Source organism: Plectropomus leopardus, chromosome 3 (assembly GCF_008729295.1).
Source record: "Plectropomus leopardus isolate mb chromosome 3, YSFRI_Pleo_2.0, whole genome shotgun sequence".
In the NCBI taxonomy this organism is placed as follows: Eukaryota; Metazoa; Chordata; class Actinopteri; order Perciformes; family Serranidae; genus Plectropomus; species Plectropomus leopardus.
The window spans coordinates 32615549-32639656 of NC_056465.1; the positions used below are offsets into that span (position 1 = coordinate 32615549).

A 24108-nucleotide genomic window follows, 5' to 3' on the forward strand; every position below is an offset into this window, starting at 1 on the left:
AATACCAAGTCTTAAAGGGGCCGAGACCAAAGCAGAGCGAGACCGAGTCGAGACCATTTTGGATGGATTTAAAAACGGAAGTTTTACATCCAATCACAGTAATTATGTTAAAAAATAAATCCAATGCAGTCTCGACCGGACTCAATCAAAAATACAAAGTCCACTTTGTCCAAGACTGAAACAAGACCGAGTCAAAATGCATTTGATTTTGAAGCCGAGACCGAGACCCTCTGAAAGTGGTCTTGAGACCGACATACTTATGATATAATGTGGACCATTCAAACTGTAGACACCCCTAAAACTGATCCAGATTCTCATAAAAACACCCAAAGAAAACGATAAAGTCTCGTCTTACTGTATGTGTGTAAATATAAACCATAAGAAATGTCTTGATATAATAATCAAAAGTCATTGCAGAGGTGAATTTTACACAAAGACAAACAAACATGTTGGAGCTGAAATCAACTCTTCCATCTTTATTCAACACTCCTTTTTTGCACAGCCGAAAAAGTGAAAACTCTGCAGTTTTGGTCAAGTCCTCTTTGTCCGAGACCGAGGCAAGACCGAGTAAAAAACCGTTTGAGCCAAAGGGAAACTTTTAAAAAGCGGGCTTGTAAATACAAGAATACAGCACTGGTGAAGACTACATCCAGTCTCACACTCCTACAGCTTACCATATGAGTCAGCATATAGCCAAAGAGCAATGGCCAAGTGTGGGCATGAAGCACAATTACACGTAATTAAACAGTTAAACTTTAAAAATGTAGCTTTGTTGTGTTGTTGAGTTAGCTGGGCTGCACTCTCGCTGTGCACGGATGCCTCTGCCACAGAGCTCATGCTCGTTTTTCCTCTCAGCTTAAGCCTGATGTTTGGTTACATGTACGATAAGATAGTAGCTGGGCTCGATAAGGTTGATGTGTACTTTAGGAGGAAAAGCCAAGCATATTTTCAGCAAATTTTAGTACCTCTGAGTTTTTGATTGTAGTTATCTTGTACGCTGTCCAAGCTACCTCAACCAAGAAGCACAGTTAGAGTAAATGTGTGCTTCTCATCAGTCAGATGCTCCTCAGACTTTGGTAAAACATCCTTCATCTTACACTTGAAATATTTCCCTTTACAGTCTCTTATGATTTCAAAGGAAAGGCAGAGTGATGCTGTTACCTTTGCATCACCGCCACTGTTTTTAGTGGAAGGCCCCACTCCCTACATGGCCAGCTGCAGTCCGCCATCCACCACCAGCACCTGTCCTGTAACATAGGGAGACTCCAAAAGGAAAAGGACAGCCTGGGCTACTTCCTCCGGCTCCCCAAATCTCCCCAGTGGGATGGAGCGCACCCCGTCCTCCTCCTTCAGCCCTGCGGTCATGTCAGTGCGGATGAAACCTGGAAGCAAGAAAGGGCAAAGACATGAGACAGTTCAAAAAAAAGACACAAAAGAAACCTAGAGAGGCAAAAAGAAGCCAGAGCAGATGTTGAGAGGAAAGGTGAAGAAGATGAGGTTGTTCTGTACCGGGAGCCAGCAGGTTAACTCGGACATTTCGTGAAGCGACTTCTTTAGCCAAAGAGCGCGTGAAGCCCTCTAGACCGGCTTTACTGGCGCTGTAGACACACTGACCAGCGTTCCCTTTCAGGCCGACAACAGAGCCTACAAACAGCAAACAGACAGCCACGAGGATTACTTAGTCTGACAGGAACGATTCAAAAAACAAGCTACGCTAGAAAGAAGTTACGACAGGATTTCATGTCATTATCCTGTAAGGCAATACAAGTGTTTTAGCACAAGTGAAAAAACTAATATTTATATTCGTCCCAATCAAATACATACTATAGGTTCAACACTGTTTAAAACAGACACTGAGTACACAAAAGTAAATCATCAAGTAAATGGACTAAAATGTACGTATGTAAATGTATGTAACCTCAAAATGTACACCGACAAAGTTTTAACAAACTGGCCTAATTTCTCTCAAAAACATGGAAAATGCAATAAGGAACAAGAACAAGAAACAACCCAAGAAATGACCCCAGAAATGCAAGAAATTAATAAAAAGTTACAACAAAAATAACAGAAAATTAGCAAAAAGAAAAATGATAAAACAGACCTAAACAAGGATGGTAAAGAAGTCTTAAAAATGAGAGGAAAAAAAGGTAACATAATTTTGCATATTAAGTTTTAATAATTATATATATAGTTTCTCTCTTCTTTTCTCTCTTTCCCTGTCTCTCCCTCTCTCTTTTTGTAATTCAGCAAAGTTTCAGCTAATTTTCTTGTCACCTTTTGCTTATTTCTTGCAATTAGCTCAGTGCCATTTTTACTATGTTTGTGACATAAATCAAATCAATCTGCTTGGTTTTAAAAGACTTAAATGCTTGTTGCATGAGGAAACTGATGTCAAACCGGGTTTCAAAGGGTTAAATTACCACTTCAAAACTTGAATTGAAAGAAAGTAGCAGTGATGCACACTGCCACCTAGTGATCACACTGAAAACATTTCACTGCATTCTGGACCAATCCAAATCTTCACCCTAAAACCAAAAACATTCACAAACTTAGTTGATGTCACACATAAATGTTTGAGTGCAAAAGGCTGGAAAGTCTCAAGATGTTATTTATAGCTTTGGGACAACACTTAAACACAAATCACATTACCCTGAAGGCACCAAAGCATGTTATACACAGTAAAATTGCAGGTTTTGGACTTTTTATTTTATGTTTTTAGCATTTATTAAGGGGTCAGGCCCTGATCTGAACATCATCCAGAATCATTATTGTCAAAATTTAAAGAAATGGTTGATGAATAAACTAGGTGTGATATATAGCTTATGCTTGCAGTCCTATCCAATCTAAAACCCGTGTTAATTAAGTGTTAATTTATGCAAACCATCTCGCTCAATATGCCAGGCTCATCACTCATATGTGCCAGTCCTTTTTTACACCAGGCTTCCCCGGGTAACCCCGTGTTTTAATGTCACAATGCATCAAATTATGGGTTATTCCCTCAAGCAAAGTCTGCAAAAAAGCATGCTTACAGAAAGTGTGTACGTAGGGCTGCAAGAGAGACCTCATGCACTTGACACTTTGACAGTGGGACAGCCCCGAGCTGTCACGGATTTTGCAGTTGCACGCCTCAAAGTCAGTGAGTTTGTGAGTGTGTGTCATTGACATTGAGCCACAGTACCTATATTAACGACCGCAGCTCCCTGAGTTTGCAGCATGCTGCGCAGAGCTGCCCTGCAGGTCAGCATGGTGCCCAGCAGGTTGGTGTGAAGCAGAGCCACCATGTCCTCCGGCTTGGTCCTCAGTAACAGAGCATCCCTGAAAAAAAAAAAAAAAAAAAAACACACACACACACACACACACACACACACACAGATAAAAAAGCAAAACACAAGACCTATCTTTTTCGTCGTATTTTAGTTGAACATTACCTACTTATTTATTTATTACTACTAATACTATTTATTTCTACATTTTAGTCCATTTTACTGTTTTACTCACACTTTATTACTTTTAACATTTTTAACTATCATTATACTTTGTGCTCTTATCCTTTCATTTACCTTTATCTACTATTTTAAGTATTTCAATTTTTTTAATATTATTATTATTACACTTCTTTATTATTATTTTTTTATCTATAGGTTTTAGCCTGCCTCTAGTGTTTCCTCACCTAATGGCAGCATTCCTCAGTTCCCGGTTTTAATGAGCACTCTTATTTTAGCGCTTTAATTAATTACAAAGTCTTGTTTTTTTATCTATGTGCTTGTATGAAGCACCTTGTGTATCAGTTTTGCTTGTATGAAAAGTGTTACACAGATAAAGTCTGATTACTTAATTGATAATATGAGTCAGACATAAAGTTCAAGTTTCTGTGACAACATAATATCCATTTATATTTGTTCCCATACACACTTTTATAAACAAAGCAGGGCGCCAGCAGAGCAGCGCGCTCGAGTACCTGCTCACCTGTTGATGCCGGCTGCATTCACAAGATAAGAGATGTTTCCGCAGCTCTTCTGGATCGTCTCAAAGGTTTTCTGCACCTCCTGCTCTTTAGAGACATCACAGCTGAACGCCACGTGGTCAGCTGGAGGGAAGATGCAGACGGTCTGTGAGTTTGTGCGAGAATGTTTATTCATAACAGCTGCAGGTACTGAAGGGCTGCATTTCCTGTATTTTATTACAGTACAAAGGCACCAGATCAGGTACTGTGTGCTTATACTTGAGTGTGTGAGACTGACAGGTAACTAAGGGAACGCTGTCTGCATCAGATTGCTTTTTGGAGGAACTGCATTAAAAATTCTAACCATGTATTTAATTTTGCCTGGCTTCTGAAGGAAAACAGCGAGATCAGCTTAAGCTGAAGTAGCTTCATTGTTAAAGAAAAAAAAACACCAACAAAGCTAATAGTGTTTGCACAGTTCATGAGTGAATGTGATTTCTAATCAGTACAAGTTTATTGCACGAGGGTTACATGTTGCTTACTGGGACATGTTAGTTAGTCTTCCTGGGGTCCAAGACAACATAACAATACATTACAACAGAAACAAACAGTGATAATATTAATAGTAATAACAGTAATCAATAAAATAAATAAGTGAACAAATAAGAAAAAAAAATAATAATAATAATAATTATGTTAATGGTAATACAAAAATACAGCTACATTGAAAATTGTAATCAAAGATAATAAAAATCAATTCACCAATTAATAAATCAACTACAAATAAAATTAAATTAAATAAAATTAAATTAAAATTAAATAAAATTAAATAAAATAAATAAAATTAAATTAAATAAAAAAATTAAATAAAATTAAATAAAATTAAAATGGAAAATAAAATCAAAATAAAATAAAATTTAAAAAAACAGCCTCGTGTGCTGAGCTTTATACCTCCACGCAGAGACGCCACAGCGGCACGGGCAGCATCTTCGTTCCTGGAGACAACAGCCAACCTGCAGCCCCTCTCTGCCAGCAGGCGGGACACAGCCTTCCCAATGCCCCTGGAGCCCCCACACACCACTGCCAGCCTGGACATGACGGACGCCACTGCACTGCAGAGACAGCAGCACTGTGTTCATCACCACAGGACCGCACCACTGACTACAACAACATGTATGATGACGAATATTGACAAAAACTAACAAGCATGTAGCTAATAAATGTAGATAACTTAGGCCTAAATGTGGAAAATGTATATGCCACACAAATGCTGAAAAAACAAACAAAAAACTGTAAGAAATAAAGAAATTACTGTAAAATTATACATGCATAGTTGGAACATACTGAGAACTGGGTAAGTAAGTAATACAATCTAAAAGAAAAAAAACATGAAGAGTTTCTGTTGTTTCAATGCATAACTGAGTGATTGATTCAAAATATTTGTTAAAACTACAACAAATTCATATTTTTTGTCACCACCGTTAGATGTGTGTCAACTTTGTCAGATGAATATATTTGTTGAGGAATTGCTGGTCAATGTGAAAATAATCCAGGCAATTTTTCGTGGCGTCTGTCAGCTGATGTGACTCTTAATTTGTGTTTTTGGTGGTGTGTGATTGTGTACACACAAAATACCTGATGATAAGGTAGAAAGCACCTTCTGATTTTTATTTTAAGGGAAAACTAGAGAGATGTTTTCAAAGCAAAGCGCTGTAGCTTAGCACGTTAGATGCATATATATGTAGTTTCATTTGTCTGAGCATTTTGTTTTGTTATTGCAGAATCCTCCTGAGACCTGGTAGAAAAAAGTTTTTTTTAATTTTTTTTTTTTTTAACATATTATTTTTTAACATATTTTATTTTTTTTAAGCAATTTTGGTGTAAGAAACAAATTGACAACGTTTTTTTTTTGTTTGTTTTTTCGTTTTTTTTTTTCTCAAAAATGTTATTATAACATGTCCCTTTTAGTGGACATTAGGTCAGTCTTTTCTAAAACTAAATGTACTCTTAATCACAGTAACCTATAGCATATTTACATCATAAAGTTAAATTCACCTTCAAGAAATGTAACAACAAAGTTATTGCGCATGCTGTTGTATGTGAGCAAATGAAAAATAATCTGTTTACCCTTCCTTGAATGTGTAGTTTACGAGTCACCTTAAACCCAAAATGGGTGCTGGATGTCAATAATATCTGTAAAAACCTGCTCTGCTCCCTGGCTCTAAACTTTTTCCTCCTTCCTGAAGTTTGGAAAATGGTTGAAAATGAGAAAAGCAAGTCCCAGCTTCCCCCACGCAGTGCATGGGTTAAAATGTGTAATTTTTTAGGCTTAAAATTAACGTACATGTCTTAAGTTATAATATTGTTATGGCTCTCTTAAATGAAAAACGGCGTCCATATGAAGAACAGAAACAATATATCTTTGTAAATTTGATCACTTATCTCAGGAGGATATTGCAAACTGTTCTGCACCTCCTCCAAAATATGAGTGGTCTTTAGCGAAGAGGACTTTTCTAAAAACCCAAAAGCTTGACAGACCATTCATGCATAGTACTGGTTCTCTCAGAGTGCACCAGCTGAAGCTTTTGTGGTGTATTTTTGCAGTGCATTTTACAGTAAAGTCAACACAAATGTCTCAGTGAGGACAGTCTCTGCGTGTCACGCTCATATATATAGATGTTTTTCGGTTTTTCAGCGACAAAACGGCGATTTTATGACGCAGCTTACAGAGCTTCCTGTAACTTACCTTGTTTTAAACTGCAGTTATCTGTCAGACAAAACTCGTTCCTGCAAAAATAAGTTTAAAGGCCAGAAACAGACCGAGCATCAGAGGAGTGGACGCTCATGGAGGTCGCCATGTTTCCTCTCAGTGTTGTTGCGTTGCTCCTCGTCGGTCGGTAGATGGCGCAGTGGACCCACAGCAGCCTGCAGGACCAGGTGTTTTACGCGTCACGGTCACGGTGCGTGTCCTCAGTAAGACTCGAAGCAGCCAAAGTACATGTTAATAAGAGCCTCTTTAATATTATACACACTTGCTCTGTGCACAAATTGCGTTTTTCAAAATCAAGCTTTAGAAATTGCACACTAATATTATTTTCTACTTCCATTTGGTTTTTTTTTTCACCAACATAAGTCCTAATGATAAATATGAAATATTAATTTATTAATTAAATATTAATTATCATTGTCATGCCTTTAATTCTGCCATGATGTCCCTATGTTTTTAGATGAAAAAAAAAACCACAAAAAAATTAAAAAATAATTATTTTCAGTAAAGGCTACTGTATGCAACGTTTTTTGTTTTTTTTTCTAAATTATCACAGTCTGGGACATGTCAATAATATGCAGCAACATTGACTGTGACAGTGCACTTAGTGGAAAAAGCATGTATTTTCTCCATATGCCAAATATGGTTAAAAAAAAAGACATCGTCAGGTGGAAAATAGTAAAAATTACAGATTCCAAGGCAAAAGCCCAGAATGACACCCAGAAATAATACAGTGCATGTTTTTTATGCTTTGATGGCTATGAACAAAAATTGCAGTTTGAATTGGTTCAGCCAAAAAACTATATTTTTGGCCAATCTGGCCAATTTGGCCAAAAATATACCATTGGCATAACTTACCAGCATGCATGACCCGAGTGGTTTTTTTCAGCTTCAGGATTGCATCTTCAACCATCAAAGTTTTTAAAAACTGCAAGTCACACTCCAGCAACCCAACCTCTTATGATAAATAAAGAATAGCCCTTAATAGTATGATATTATTCCTATCGTATTTTCTATATGGAGGCTTTAAATGCTATATTTATATAATACTCTTATATCGCAGGAAAAAATACAGTTCTGTCTAAGTTAACTTTCAGAAGATTAGTTATTTATACTGACACATGGTGCTCTACCCCGCACACTGAAATAGCTCACTGACTGTTAATTGCAGTCATTCATTTTCCTTTGTGCGTCATGTACCATTGTTCCCCGTGGAAATATATTTCACCAGGAAAGCAAAACTGTCACCGGTGTTAAAAAAAAAAGTGAGTGATGTTGAGAGTGGGTGGCCTTGGCCTACACCTGGACGCTCCATCAGACCCCGACAGGCAGGCAGGATTGATTTTCTGAGGTTAAATCACATTCACGACCTGCACTGCAGTGGACCTTTGACCCTGAGCTCTACGGTCTGAATCACAGCCATACTGCAGCAGAAAAACACAACCACTCCAACTGTATAATTTGCTTAAAATGTCATCACTTTTCACCACAATGTCCATTAATAAATGCTGTCTGAGAGGGAAACGCAGCTTGATTTGTATTCAGATCACCTCCCTGAACGCCAAGACATTATTCCCTTCTTTCACACCTTACTGATCTAATTATACTTGCCAGCAGAACGGCGTTTTGCTCTCTCACATGAATGCATGCACACATGTACACACACACACACACACACACACACGCAATACACAGAAGATGCATTTCTCTCCACATGTGTGCTCCCACAGACACACGCTGTTTATCTGTAGCACTTCAGCAGGTCCTGAGATCAATTTAGTATTCCCTTGCCAACTCACTCGTGCACCTTACACACAATTCAGTACCTCAAGACTAGCACGACAAAAACCTGTATGTTTCCTAAATGATTTTCTGGAACAATTGCCTTTGATTTTTGGGGTATTTCAGCTGTTAATAGTTTAATTAACCCTTTGAAAAGTGAGCAAATTGGCTTGATTTCTTTAAGCCGATGCACAACAAAAGAAGAAATGAGCAATAAAATCAGCAAGAATTTAGTAAAAAGTACAAGAAAAAGAAAGTTCAAATAAAAAAGAGGAAATGGCCTACAAAAATAGATTAAAATTATAATAATTTTGTAAAATCATTTTAATTAATAATCAAAATGTAATTTCTATAGGACTATAAATATAGTTTTTCCCTTGATTTTTTTCTTTTTTACCCCAAGACATTTTTCATTAGCTTTAAAAACAAATTAAAAATTTCCAACTCTACTAATGCAATTTGTGGAACATTTCTCACCAAGTTGGTCATTGCCTTCTTAGATATGTTTTTGAAAGAAATCGCACCAATTTCTTCAAAGTTCAAAGGTTTAAACACTTGTGAAAGGTGTTGAAAAGCAGCACAAGAAGACTGATGTTACTTCAGGTTTCAAAGGGTTGAAGTTACATCTTTTTATGTTTCCTTGATGATTTTCTGGGACAATTTCCTTTGATGTTTGGGGTATTTTTTTAAGCTGGCAGAGATTTTTATAGTTTTATTTTTCTTTGAAATTTGAACAAATTGGCTTGATTTTTTTTTAAACACAGAGGACGGCAACGAGCAACAAAGGGAGAAATGAACCAAAAATTAAATAAAAGTTGTTAAAAAAAAGTTAAGGTTAAAAATGAGGAAATGACCTGGGAAAAGAGCATTTATTTTAAAAGTTTAAAATCTTGTGAAAGGCGTCTGAAAGCAGCACAAAGAAGTGATGTCACTCCAGGTTTCAAAGGCTTGAAGTTACATCTTTTTTCTCAATATTGCTATAATTGAGTCATCCAAAAATTCCCCAAAACTTGCACCTTTGAATTAGGTTCAGAATGAATATAGATGGGACATTTTCTTTGAACCTGTAGAGGTCATTGTGAAATCTCTTTGAAATCCTAATGCATACTGAAATCTATTCAGAGAGCCAAACACCTGACTCCAGTCCGCTATGTACAGTAAAGGTTCAAGAGACACTTGACTGACGCGGCTTTCTCTGAGTGACTTGAAACGGCTGTCACACCCTGAGCTTAACATCAAGAAATTCTTGACCTTGAGTCTGCTGAACTCTTGACAGCCATTGCAGCTGTGAATATTGGATTCTGCCTTCACTCTGTGTGCACACAGCTTATCCCACATTTACTCACACGCATGTCAGTCAAATATCCACCTTTCACACTCGCATTAAAGGAGCAGTGCGTGAGATGTGGAGAAAGTTGGTGGGATCTAGCGGTGAGGATTGCAGATTGCAACCAGCTGAAACCTTCAGTGTTAAGGAGGTTTTTTTCCTCTAAACAACAAAATGACCACATAATTAAAACCAATAAAAACAGAATACGTTTCCCTGACACTTTGGTGACAAGCTGCCAGCCCAGCACCTGTTAAAACGTGTTCACTTTTTCCATAACTTAAGATCAAGATGTTCAGGTTTCTGCTGGACTCTTTCTCCCACAAACAGGCAGAAATGATGATTTAAACAATTAAAAACACAGAATAAAGCAGTTTTACGTTTAAAAAAAATCTGTTTTTCCGACACTGCTCATCGCAGAGGGGCTGCTATAAATGGTGGCCAATGCAAAAAACACAAAAGCCCCTAGAAACATGATGGGGCAACATGGTGGACTTCGTAAACGAGCACCTGCTCCGGAGCCCCTGGGTGTGCGTCAGGCTCTGATGCAAATTTAACATAGTGGCCAAAAGTGGAATTACACCATTCGGGTCCGTCACGTGATGCTCATGGACCCAGAGAGACTTTTTCCCGTTGACTTACATCGGCAAAGAGACATCTGTGAATCAGTGCTCATTTTTTTTTAAGCGTCAAAACTCCACAAAACAACTCATTTCACTATCTAGAATTAAGCCGTCCAGTTTGATAACATCTGGAAAGTCTAAAAGCAAGCAAACACTAAACCAGAAGTCAGATGCCTTGCCTCGGAAGTTACCCGGTATTCTATACCCCGAAAAACAGCTTTTTTTGCTTCATGTACCAATGAGCATCTCTCATAGGAATGAACGGGGCCCACCTCCATAGCTGTGTCCAGACTCTTAAATACATCCATGCCCGCTGCCTGTGTAGATACTATCAGCTCAGTCTCTGGTAACAGGCTGATTACACTCTAAAGAAAACAAATATATCATATTATGCTCCATTTCTGCCGGTATATAACCCTAAATCTTGTGGCTTCTAACACTGAGGTTGCAGAACTGGTAGTTTTACTGTTTACCAAGTGTGTGGCTCAAGAGTAACCGATGCAATAATGCAAACAGCCCTATCTAGAGCCAGTGTTTGGTTTGTCCGTTGTGGGCGACTGTAGAACAAATGTGACTCCGTTGGAGAGGAGCTGCTCTGTGTAAACGGTTAATTCTTTGGTAATGAAAACAGTGATTCTTATTTTCAGGTGATCATAGACTAATGAAAACAGTTATAATAAATATTATATACCATGTCTACCAGTAGATGTGTCTAAATCCCACACAGTGGACCTTTAATCCACCCACGGCTCACAGTTGTGTCAGACAGTAAAGATCTTTGATCAAGTTTAGCATTTTCAAAGTCATCGACCAAAGTTAACACAAGCAGAGGGGCCGAAAGTTTAAAAAAAGATGAAGTCAGAATGATTCAAATGTAAATATTTGCAGAATAAATGTTCTTGTTTTCATTATTCCTCTAAACTATAGTCTTATGCTCATACATTGGAATAACTTATTTCCATGGTAACCCATCCTCCGCGGGGAACTGTGTGCAGCACAATGACCTCTCTGGGTGCTTGTCAGTTCCTGTCAGTGTTTCCTGCTGAACACACTGGGAAGGCTCACCTCTATTTGAAGCGCTCTGCTCTGCTGTAAATCACAGGAGAAAGTCCTCTACAGCCAAAAGCTTTTTTATTCCTGCAGACGTTAATGACCACATGTTCTGTGACTTAACCTAATTACATTTAATTAGGAACAACCGTCTTTTTGCTTGTAATTTAACATTTGCATGTTCATTCTCTCCCAAAACAGCGGGAAAGAGAACGCAACATGACTGTAATGAAACAGTAACTTCACAGGGAGGAGATTATGGAAACCATTAGCTTTTATTGTTATAGAGATTTTTACAAAATGTGCTATTCCCTCAGATACTTCAAAATGTTTTTTTTTTTCACATAATAGATTTGTGCCAAATAGGTTGATTTCAGTTTCACCATTTTCAGACATACAACAGACTAACTACAGACAAAAAAAAAATCAAGTAAGTCACCTTGGCATGAGGAAATCTGTTAAGTTGAATCAAGCAAACTTAAGTTGCCATGTGTTCCAATAAATGAAAAATATACTTATTAACTGTTATAAGAAATGCTTCATGTTTTGAGGACTGTGCAGCCTATGCATGAACAATATGGACGAGAAGTCAGTACGATTAGATACGTCATGATAGTGCATAAATGTGTACATCTGTGTTGGAGTAAGTCTGATGTGTATATTAAAGGCTTACCAGTGAAATGAAAAGACACTCGGAGGAAGAGTTTAGCACAGAGCCTGAGGTTGGTGTGGTGATTGCCAAGACAACAATGCAATATCAGATTAATTCTACATAAGTACCAATTCATAAAAAAAAAACACAAAAAGGCCCTAACAGTGATTTGTACCATCCTTTTCCACATACGCTCCAAATTTCAAACAAGCTACAACATATTCCAGCAGTCAGTTACACAGTGGTCCCCCTCAACTTACAAAATACTAAAAAAACAAAAAACAGACTTGAAACTGTGGGTCCAATTCAGTCAGTGAATTCATTCTCAAAGCCAAATTTGGCACAACTCAGTGATTGCCTCAACTTTAAAGTGTTTTAAATACTCAGACCTCATAAGACTTTCTGATGAATAAGTCACATTATATTAAATATTGTGGAGCCAACTGAGGCAGTCAGTCTATAATCAGCCCCTCCAGGATGTTGCAGTCGCAATGATTATGCAGAGTCAGCCAATTCTTGTGAATTGTGCATGACTTGCAATTCTGTCAATTCCTGCAACTGTACTGCAAATTTTACTATTTAAAATGGGTAAAATCTCATTTAACTGCAGAGCTGTGTGCAGCGTGTTGATCCGCTCAGCCTCTCCTTGCCCTGCTGTCTCTCTCTCTTTTTATCATGAGACCACAGCAGCAGGAGTGTGAGCTCTGTGCTTGGGACACACATTCACAGGGCTAACTGTTAACATCACACAGCTAATGCTACCCAACAGTCAGGGTTTCCAACACATTAATTTGTTTGTGGCGGGCTGCCACGACCAAAGCAGCTGCTACCACGAATGCATTTTTTATTTTTGGACCTGGACTGTTCATCAGGAGCACTATTGTAATACATATACTGTTCTGTAATCCATTACAAATCACCTTCGAAGCGCAGGGCGTTCTCTGAGCAGACAGAACGTCAGGTGCAGTAATAGTGAAACTTCAATGTTAATTGCACTAAGTCTAAAAGTTTGCATTCACTCGCCTCTGTAGCAGCTGCTCCTCTCATCCATCAATCTAATATGATCAGCAGTGAACGGATCATTAGATCAATTATCCACCCCTAGACTGCTACTGCACTGCATTCATGGACCTGCAAAAATGTACGATTTAGAGAGTGGATACAGAATGATCAGCTAACGCCACACAAAGATTTAAGTTCTGGGGAAAACGTTGATGGTTATTAACTGATTTCACAACAGCGTGGCACTGTTTTGTTTTAGTTGGCACCATTAAACGACTCAGTGTTGGAAGTTAAACACTGCTGCTGTGTTAGCTCGTGCTAACTGGGCAGAGAGAGCAGGAGAGCGGCTCACAAAGACGGTCCTTTAGCACCGTATTGTTGGTAGCAACAGCTGATCGTCGGTGACAGCATTACAGCTATTTTTGCAATTATTTTTACTAGCCCCTGCAATTTCATTGCAAAAAAACCCTCCCACCTATAAACATTGCAACATGCATTGCAGTTTTTTTTGGAAAGCTGCAGTGATATCAGTCATTTAAGGCTGAAATTATCCAAAAAAACAGCCCATGAAGTCCTGGAGGAACTGTATAATGATACCTACTGTGAAGAATTGAATTCATGTATCCATTATATTTTGGAGAATACATGTTGAGATATTTAAACTGATGACAGAAACTGGTCTTATTTCCCCAAAGTATAAATTCTGAAACTGCCCGTTCTCTTTTTTAAGTTTAACAAGTACCAAAACTACGACCAAATCCCCTCCGATCACATAGAAATCTTACAGTAATTCAAGTCAATACAATACTTAACATTAAAAACTTTGTATAGACGTAATGTACAACAAAACTTGACCACAAAATCCAAAAAAATAATAAATCAAGGGGGTCAAAGTGATTGATTTCAATAAATCTTTCTAAATTCAACAGAATTTCACTACACATCTCTTCCTGTGGAGTGATACAATGATATGTTACTTTAGGCAAACATTCTGTGCTTTAGCTAGCTGTGTTTTTATTGCCGCAAGTCACATTAGGAATGAGTAATAGTGTACAAAAACTGAGAGCCTGCTGAAGGGTGAAGGTGTCTGTCTGTGTGCCTTACTGCGTGTCCGGGTTAGTTAAATTACTTTAAGAGCAGCAGGTGTCAGCCTCTGTGGAATTTGTAACCAACATAAATATACACGGAAAAGAATCTGTTGTGCACCATGAAATGTTATGTCGCTCTTATGATGTAGAGCTACGTCTTGGAGAGAAGCTACTGTGATCAGTAAATACAAAGAAGGTACAAAGTAAGCAATATTTGACTGCAAAGTCATTCTCGGAGTGTGTTTTTTCGCATATTAAAAAGGCATAACCAAACAGTTCTGCAACACATCTAACACCACTGCGTCTCCTGTAGGAGGCTTTGCTAATCACATGCAAATATTTGATCACTGCAGGTAACAGTCCTAAGCACTTCAGCCTCAGCCACACCAGGAAAAAATCCTGTGATGGCCCACAGGAATATTTTGCGATGTGCAATGTTTACATGGATGTGAATTGTAGCTCAAATGTGCAATACGGCAGATCTCTCTTATGATCTTCAGGTTTAGGTTAAGCCTTTAGAGCTGCGGAAGTATCCTTTTTTCCTACGATACAGCACAAGCGATGATGACACTGCTCATTTGTTCTGGCGCATCTGATATTCCTGCTCCTATCTGCTGACAGTTTGAAATAATGGTGAAACCGCAGGCAGATGGAGAAAGTATATCTGATGTTGTCATATATGGCATAAGGCATGTGCCAGCCCCTTAACGTGTTGCACTACAAAAAGGCCAATCTATGAAATAAGTTAAAATGTGTAACATATCTATATCAACAGCTCATATTGGTTGTTTTAGGACTAATCATCTTTGTGTCCTTATGTACAATAAAGTGAGGAACAGTACAAGGCACACATTAAACAGCTGAATTGTTACAAAGATATAAATAACCAACAAAAAGGAAAAGTTCATGAGTAGTGTGCTCTCCTCTAACTCTGTCCACTGTGCTTTCAATGACAACCGTTCTTCTCTGCAGCTCTCTCTCACGTGCCACCAGCGTTAATTTTCAGTGGCCTGAGCCGCGTTGGGCTCTAAGGAAGTTAAAGTGTCAATATGATGGTCCTGTCCCGTCAAACTCGCGAGTGCTGACCCGTTTGGTTTTGCACGGTGACGCACTGTAGCGAGGCTAGCAGCGTTCAGCTGGGTCATGGTGGGGGTTCACTGCAATGTGTGTATTAGATGCTGTCTACAAAGCTGCCAGGGAACAGTCCGGTCCTGCCGTTCCTCTGCAGCGTGCCTTTGAACCAGCCATCTTCTCTCTTCCTGTGAACAAACACAATGTCGCCCTCCTTAAGTTCCAGCTCAGCCTCGCTCTGGGGAGGATACGACACCACCACTCTGTACCTGGGGAGGACAGCCGGAGGCGCAGTGAGTGACTGATACATGCTGCAACAATGTGATGAGCTATGATACCTGTAATATAATGCTGCACTTCTATGAAGAGGAAAATGAGCAGGACAATGTAGCAGATTTACATCAATGTACCTCTCACATATGATGGGTCGTGCATCATGTTGTTGGGATAAAAGAGAGGAGCACGGCTGGCGAGGAGGAGGAGCGATGGGTGCGCATCCGTCAAGGGGACTGCTCTTCCGATGGGAGGACTCTGGGACTGAAGAGGATGGAAAAGCAGAGGCGACAGCAGCAGCAGCAGCAGGTTCGGGCTCGAGGCAGCTGACGGAGCCGGAGGGAGGGGAGGTGTCAGGGCCCACAGCGCCATGTAGCACCTCTCCAGCAGCAGCTTGTTCCGCTTCAAGGGTAGGAGAGGAGGGCGGTGAAGGACGAGACTTCTTCTTATTGGACAACAGCTTGAGAAGACTCTTCTTTTCTCTCTGCAGCAACAACCGCAACAGCATAATTTTAGTTTGTTAAAGTACTGCAACAACTCCTGAGGCACGAGTCATTTTCACAAACCACAGACAGGTAGTTCCTGGAACTGGCTGCCTCTTTACCACTGACACTCACAAATGTGGTGAGAGACAATCCTATTTTTAGCACAGGCGGGTTTTAAACTACAGGTTGTAAGAGAAAAAACATGACCACTGTCTGTTCCAACGGACAGAAGAAAATGACAGGAAGTCAGAAGCTGCTCTCCTCGTTGATTACAGCTGGTGTGATTAGCATGCCAACAAATTTCATCAGGAATCTCACACACTCTCAACCACTGCAAGGCGTTTCAATCATTTCCCACGTTATGGTGCACGTCCACAGGATCCATCATTTCCACGCTTTGCATTCATTGTGTAAGTAAGCATCTGTGCAATGCACTCTGGTAGTGCCGCATTGCGTTTCAAGAGATAGTGATGTTGTCGGCTTATCAAAGTCAGTAAAAATGCTCGAGGTCATGTCCATATGACGTACAACAGCACCTGTTTACAAGCGTCTTTGTTTAAATAAGAATGTCACCAACATTTTAGTCAACAGGACACCAGAATAAACAGCAGGGTGTTTGTGACAATTATAGGATGTGGGTGCTGTGTTTTTTCACAGCACCTGAGCAAAATTTACAGAAAAAACAGCATGCTGTGAAATGTTTTGATGTCATTTCTAATCGTTTGTTGCTTTTTGAAAGGGTGTATTTACATTATCATGCATATATATTATCACTCCATCATTGGCATAAAATGGTCTTAACAATGACACCAACAGTGTTTACCTCTCGAACAATATATTGTCCTCCAAAAGTAGTTATCATGACAGGCATACTCGGCGCCACTGGACAATCCCAAAAACTCTTAAACTAAGTGTTGTTAATATAAAATGAAGACAGACTCAGAAATTTCATGGCTTATTTCTCACCCTACATGTTTTTAGAAAAACATTTTGATAAACTATTGCAAACAATCTGCCATGTCGGTCCAGCTTGAAATCTGATGGACAGTCCACGAGTGAAAGTGCTCCTGACACAATCGAGTGACAATCCCATCCAGTATCCAATGCTGGGAAGTGGCACGAGCCCTCGTGCCCAACATCGCCCCCGTGGACACATAGTATTATTAAAAAATGCTAGAACTAAAGACAAATTCTTTACCATGATAAAACATGCAAACATCTCTTGCAGATGATTACAGCAATGAGCAATTAGATACAGATCATGTTAATAAAGCACACAGAGACTCTAAAAATATTTAGAGGTCAAACCTTGACGTCCTTGTCCAGTCGGCAAGCGAGAGCCGCGCTGTTAGCCGCGGAGTTGAGAGCCGAGCTGTTCCCGGAGCCGGGGACAGTGAGGACAGCTACAGGTCTCAAAGCATCACCCTCCAAGGATGCAGCGCTGACGTTGGGTGGTGTCAGAGATGCAGCAGCACAGCCCATTGCCACTCCAGCCCGAGTACAGCATTGAGCGGGACTGGAGGAAGGCTGCGGGCACACTGTGAGGTGTGGGAGATAGGTCACAGGTGTTGCAGACTGGATGGGTGTCACAGCCGCTGTGGGCCGGTCCTGACTGTGACATGCAGCTGCAAATAGGATACAAAACAATAAACAAAATGAAAAATCCCTTTTACAAACAAACATCCATTAGCCATTTTTTTTCTCACAGTAGATTTACCTGTCCTGACCGCATTGCGAGCTTGGTTCACAGTCATCTGGGAGCTGACATGCAGAGGGACTTTTGGCTGTTGACCTGTGGCTGTCTGAGCTGCTGTTACCACAACGGCAGGCTGGGAGTTGGCAGGGACCGCGCTGGAGCACACGGTGAGGGGTTTGTTGAAATCGGGACCTGGAACAATGGCCCCATGGGAGGAAGAAGAGGGGCTGACGATGGTGACCCCTCTACCAGCCTGAGTGCACAGACTCAGGGGCACTTTGGGCTGCGTGCTCCCTGAAGCTGTCCTGAAGGGAGAGGGCATAAAAATGAGTAAGACCAAGAAGTCTGAGGTTACAGGGGAATATCAGACCGACAGGATGTTTTTCTTCTGAACATACTGTATTAGGTTTTCATTTTAAAGTGAGGCATCGCACAAAAACAAATTCCTTTTTTTATTTCTTCAAGATTATTGCATGGGCTTTTTGCCTTTATTAGATAGGACAGGTTACCGTTTGAGTGTGAAAAGGGGGAGAGAGAGGGGATGACATGCAGCAAAGGACCAAGGTTATAGAATCAAACCCACAGCTGCTGTGGCGAGGACGTGGCCTCTGCACACAGAGCACCTGCTCTACCAACTAAGCTGCTGGGCGCCCCATTACAAATTTACACATCACACAACCAACATCTATGCTTAAAGGGAATTATTTGCACAGTTAGATGTTTCTTTGGTCAAACAGCTTCTAAAATAAACTGAGTAAAGATAAGATTTATTTATAAGCCATTTTTGCAAAACAAACAATACAAAGTGCTTCACAATGAAAGCATTAAATATCAAACAACAAATAAGAAGAACAACAAACAAGTCCGAAATAAAACAAAAAAGAATGACAGTTAAAAAACCCAGAGATATATTGGGTAATCTTGCAGCCAAACACAACAAGCAGACATCAAAGAACTGGTGGTGATGAAGGCTGACTGTTGCATTGCCTCACGTCTCCTTAGTCTCAGCAAAAAGTTTCACTTGATCACACCACAAAGACTACAGCCAGCAGACCAGCAGCACGTACGCTCTGTGCCTGCATGAGAGGAAATAACTCTCCACAGCAGCAGGTGCCAGAAGTCTGTATTTGTCATTGAAAAAAAATGGAAACCAGGAGACCAAAAAAGGAGATTCGAAACGCTAGTTAGCACATTAACAACACAACCCAATGTTAAGAGAACAAATGAAATTTAACATGTGCTAGCAAAAAATAACAAATAATTCAGAATTATCGCTTCCAATGAGCTCAATGGTTTAAAAAATGACCTTACATAATATAACAAGTTTGTTACAAACTCAAGCTCTCTTGACTTTAGTCATTTGTTGCCTCCCTCACTGACAACACAAACTGTAGGCCACAGTTCGTGATAAACTTTTCACATGACGTGATATTTTCTTCTTATTGTGGCATTGCTAAAACTGAGCTATGTAAGCTATAAAGTAAACTATACACACACACCGCACCTTACAACCATATAACAGGAGCCTTATTTTGGCTGTATTCTTGCTCTTCTGTCAGTTATGAGTTGCCTTTATTTATGACTGATGACAATAAATTGTGGTTTTATGAACACAGTAGTAGACCGACTGAAGTAATGTCAACCAGTCAACTTTATTGTTACCAAGGAATGATCTAAAGTCTGGAAACTTCGCTATCCTTATTTGAGGACATTTTTTTCCACATCTTTCTGTACACTATCAAAGGCTGGTAACTGCAAATTAAACAGGTGGAATTATTAACCCACAACTGTGCATTACAGACAACATGGATGGTAAACCAAGCATGTGTGTGTGTGACTGAATGTACAGTATGTAATAAATGACTGACCTGCTGACTGGGCTCATGTAGTTTCCAGGAAAGACTCCAATCTTGCCCGTGTGCATGGAGGTGCCCTTGAACCAGCCGTCCTGACAGCGTTCCAGCACCAGAAACATCTCTCCCTTCCTCAGTTCCAGCTCATCCTCCTTACGGGGAGTATATGGGAACATCGCCACATAGCTAGATCCAGAACAAACAGTAAACAAAGATAAAGTTACACAAATGCACACATAAAGCAAACATGGATGATTTTCACCCATATGGGAAAAAAAGCAGTTTAACATTTTGTACAGCATGCCATTTGTTCTGAATTTATCCCACTTTCTCGCTGTACATCTGTCATCATCTCCTCTGAGGCCCTCCAGCAGAGACCGTGCCCTCTGACCCAGGGAAAATCAGCACTGGAGGACAAAACAATTTGCGGGTCATCTCTCTACAGCAGCGCAAGAGCAGGCCCGGAACGGCAGCCAAGATGATAGGAGACTCAGCTGGGATGTTTTCACTCTGATTTCAATGTTGTCAGGGGGGAAGGGAACATAAATGCCTCAAAGTCTGACATGCATGCACAGGCAGACACAGATGACGGCAGAATAGCGGGGCATGGGTGGATCTAATTCTTATCAGGTGTATGGTGTCTTTGGAGGAGTAATGAGGGTAAAGGTGAGAAGGTCAAAAGTCAGGCGGGACAGAGCGGATTCTCCAATGAGACCCTGGAGACTGTCACCCACATTATGACCCCATCACCTGTGTACATGCTCACGCTCTGCAGCCTCACACTGACAGCTGAGGGAGGGAGGGGGGGGTCACAGACAGGCAAAACCTTCCCCCCATCTGAACTGAGCATTTCCATTAAGGCCCAGGGCCATCGGTGCACAAACCGCTTCTGACATTTCACTGCACATTTAAGAAGACTGCATATTTTTGTGTGGGACTGTTTTTATAACTCACACTGTGGGTCTTTGTCTCCCACTTTGGTCGCTTATGCTGGGGGAGGGTCTCTGTCCGGCAGCCAATGAATATGCTGCTCCATCAACGGAGGACTGTGGGGGAGGCGGTGGGGGTGGTGGGAGAGCATCCTGTAAAAAAACAGAAGAATAGGAAATCATATTAGTAGTTGAATAGTATCAACATGTGAATTACAATCCCGCAGAGATTCATAATTGATTTTTTCTCAGTGTGACGCAGTGAGACAAACACAAGTAACGTGAGCCTAAAAAAACAGCGCCTTTATGTTGCATAAGAGGAGAAACCAGTTTGTTTATGAGCAACAAAAGAGGGAGAGAGAATGAGAGATCGTTTGTCATCTGGGATATTCCCTCCAGTTTGCCGACACACTCAGGGAGAGTCTGGTTTGGCAGACACTATACGCCTTGTCCCCGACTTCCCCTTGCAGCTGAGAATCTCCTATGCTGCTGCTTGTTTGTTTGTTGCTAGGAGACCGCATAGCTCGATGTTAAAGCCATTGCAGTATTTAATTGGGACCATATGAAATGAAAAACATGTCTGTCATCACACTTCAGAGCAACCCTCAAACCAAGCTTGAGTGGATTCATCTTGACTCACTTGTTCTCCCTTGTTGAGCGCCTGTAATGTCAAAAGAGACTAGAGCTTTTGACTAAAGGCTAATGATTGCTGCATGATTTAGAAGAGCCCTAAAAAAAAATTGCACTGTGTGCTACTAGATTACGGGATAAAAAAAAGCCACAAAGCCTACTTTGTCAACATAAAGCACATGAAAACAACATAAACACGTGTTCAGAAATTGTGAAAAGCTAAATGAGGGCACAGCGTGTCAGACTGATACTTGTACACCTAAGAGCAAGATGAGACTCCCAAGCTCTGTGTCGCCAGCACTGAGCAGCAGAGTAATAGCTTCCATGACACAATGGTGGAGGAGAGAGGCACTCAGACAGCCCTGTGGTATGTGTATATGCCTATGTGTATGTGTGAGTGTCGATGTGCATTTCGTTTCACTGCTGACGCTTGGGCTGAGATAATTAGGTTGCCTGCAGGCTAGAGAAATCATCTGTACAAAAACATCATGTAGGGTTCCCAAGTGAAGCGGAGAGCTCAACCTTTTGTGCACACATTCCTGCTCATTCAGAAACTCCACATGCCAGAGCATACACATAGACAGACAGGAAGTGTGCGTGCTGTTTTGTGTGGGCTGAAGGGATTTCTTGACATTTTTACTTGTACTGATTGTTTTTCCTGAGCAGAATTATGTTAAGAAGTTAATTTCTGCGCAAAACGTTCCCCCACGTTGCTGTCTTTATGGAGGTAATTGACACGTGAAATAATAAAGCTACTGAATCTCATTCGACAAAGAATCCAGATTAACACTTTCACAACCACACAGTCTGAAGTAACAAATACCCGAATGTTGCTTGTTAGCAGCTGATGGGAATTTCCATGAGGTAGTTCTTCTCATCTTAAACTAATCTTCTCAGAGAAGAGCAACAGTTGCTTTAATTAATTCAAGGCCATGTTTACAGACAACTTTACACAGTATACCTTTATGCCTTTTTATGTTCAACCTTTATATTTCTGAAAGCAATTAAATTATTATTCAAATTTGAAATCTTGGATGAAAATAACAACTGTAATAAAGCAGAAACAGATGTACTCCCTGATTCTGTGCAAATTATTCAAGAAATACGTGATGATATCCCAATATGCCATGCAGCTGTTTCCCCTTTTTCCAGCTTGCTTGTTTTTTCCATCCCTTAGGGGTCTGCGATTTGCTCATATCAATCTCTGTTGTAATGTCTTTTTTTCTGAATTACACTCTGTTATCAAAAATTAAAAAGCGAACCCAGAATTTTCCACGCATTTACTTATTTGTGCCACAATATCATCATTTGCCACCACATATTGATGTGGTTTTATAAAGAATGCTAAAGGAATATATATATATATAAATAGAGATAAATATATATAAATATATATAGATGATGGTATATATATATATATATATATATATATATATATAGGTTATTCAATGCACTACACTTATGGAGCGCAGTCTGGGCGCAGTCACAGCAGAGTCAAAATTTAAAATTGACTCATAAAGAAATAGAACTTCTTAGAACTGTGATCGCATTTTAGTTTTGTCTACTGTCTTTCCAACCAACTTCTTTATGAAACCGGCTGCTGTCCGATGGGGACTGCACACCCTGTGGTCCAGCCTTTGGTCTAAAAGTTTGCTTACACTCATCTCTGCAGCAGCTGCTCCGCTAATTCATTGAACTAACCTGATCAGCTTTGATCAATCCGACCAAAATCAAAATAACTGATCAACTCTACACTCAGCAACTCAAACTCAACAAACTGCTGCTGAGGAGAGTTACGCCTGCGTTGCATTCATGGACCGGCAAAAACGTTCATATACAGAGAGTGGGCACCGAACGATCAAAAAGGAGGTCATCAGCTATCCGCCACACATAGATTCAAATTCTGTGGGAAACAGTTCAAACCGTTCAACCGCATCGCCTTCTGTTTTCCTCAGAGCCCAGAAAGGACCAACAACACATAATACCCTGCATTTTGTTTTCCACAGTTGCTTCTGTTGGTTCACCATCCACCACTTCCGTTACTGGGCATAATAACTATTTTTTTAACCTGTGGATAGCTACTTGGGAAAGCAAAAGCGCAATCTTCTTCCTGTTTTGGTTGCACAATGGTTGAAGCACTTTCTTTGTGCTGTAAATTGTGCCTTCATTCATTTTCCCAGGAGGATCATAACCGGCGGCAAACAGAATTGCATAGTAAAAGTGAGACTTGCAGCAAACCAGTCTAAACACGAATGGTGTCATTATTCTATAGCAATTACATTGTGCAATCAACATTTACTTCATAACTGTAATTTAGAGAAAAACAATAGTCTATTTTTACTCTACATGGATTCAAACAATGTCACAGAATGATGCATGCACACGCAAAAGACAACAGTCTAAACAAAATAATGTGAAGATTGTCTCAACTGAAGAAACCTTTAGAGCAGAATAGAACTTGAATGTGAATGTATTTCCTTTGGCTTGAGCTATAGTAACATTTATTTATTTAACCTGTTTTAGTATTCCAGATATACCTAGACAGAAAAACTTTAAATTCATGACTCAAGTAAGTTTTTTTTTGCTTGCTTTGGCCTTGTGTTTGCAAGATTTATAAGACCTGTAGAGGATTCCACCTACCACAGTGATGGATGTGTAGCTCGTCTCCGAGGGAAATGTGAAGACCGTTGCTGTAGTAACAGGACTACTGGGGGGTGGGGTCACGATTAGTCCAGTTGTGCAAAATGTGTACCTGGCAACAAAATGGAAATGTGGACCATTAAATATACCATAACGAATCCAATGTACAGCACGAGCTCAACTCACATTTGAAGAATAAAAATGTGCTTCTTAGTCTTATTCAGAGATATAGATAAATAGATTTTATTTCGAACATGTAAAACAAACAGAAAAAGATAAAAATTAACAAAATGCCAA

General features: G+C 40.0%; 2 protein-coding genes across 2 annotated transcripts in view; both read right to left on the reverse strand.

Moving 5' to 3' along the window:
* Positions 1 to 456: 456 nt before the first annotated feature.
* On the reverse strand, positions 457 to 6797 carry cbr4 (carbonyl reductase 4). Its single transcript, XM_042483971.1, has 6 exons — positions 6690 to 6797; positions 4895 to 5055; positions 3967 to 4087; positions 3179 to 3315; positions 1510 to 1644; positions 457 to 1382 (listed from the first exon to the last, which is right to left on the reverse strand). The coding sequence occupies exons 2-6, from the start codon at positions 5037 to 5039 to the stop codon at positions 1204 to 1206; spliced, it is 717 nt and encodes a 238-aa protein (XP_042339905.1). The 5' UTR covers positions 5040 to 5055; positions 6690 to 6797; the 3' UTR covers positions 457 to 1203.
* Positions 6798 to 11744: 4947 nt separating this feature from the next.
* Positions 11745 to 24108, reverse strand: part of sh3rf1 (SH3 domain containing ring finger 1) — a 50739-nt gene continuing 38375 nt past the window's right edge. The window contains exons 6-12 of the mRNA XM_042483491.1: positions 23812 to 23917; positions 20567 to 20694; positions 19628 to 19798; positions 17781 to 18064; positions 17372 to 17688; positions 15716 to 16062; positions 11745 to 15574 (exon numbers count right to left, since the gene is read on the reverse strand). Coding sequence (XP_042339425.1) covers positions 15406 to 15574; positions 15716 to 16062; positions 17372 to 17688; positions 17781 to 18064; positions 19628 to 19798; positions 20567 to 20694; positions 23812 to 23917 — 1522 coding nt within the window. The 3' untranslated portion in view covers positions 11745 to 15405. The remainder of the gene's footprint in view (positions 15575 to 15715; positions 16063 to 17371; positions 17689 to 17780; positions 18065 to 19627; positions 19799 to 20566; positions 20695 to 23811; positions 23918 to 24108) is intronic.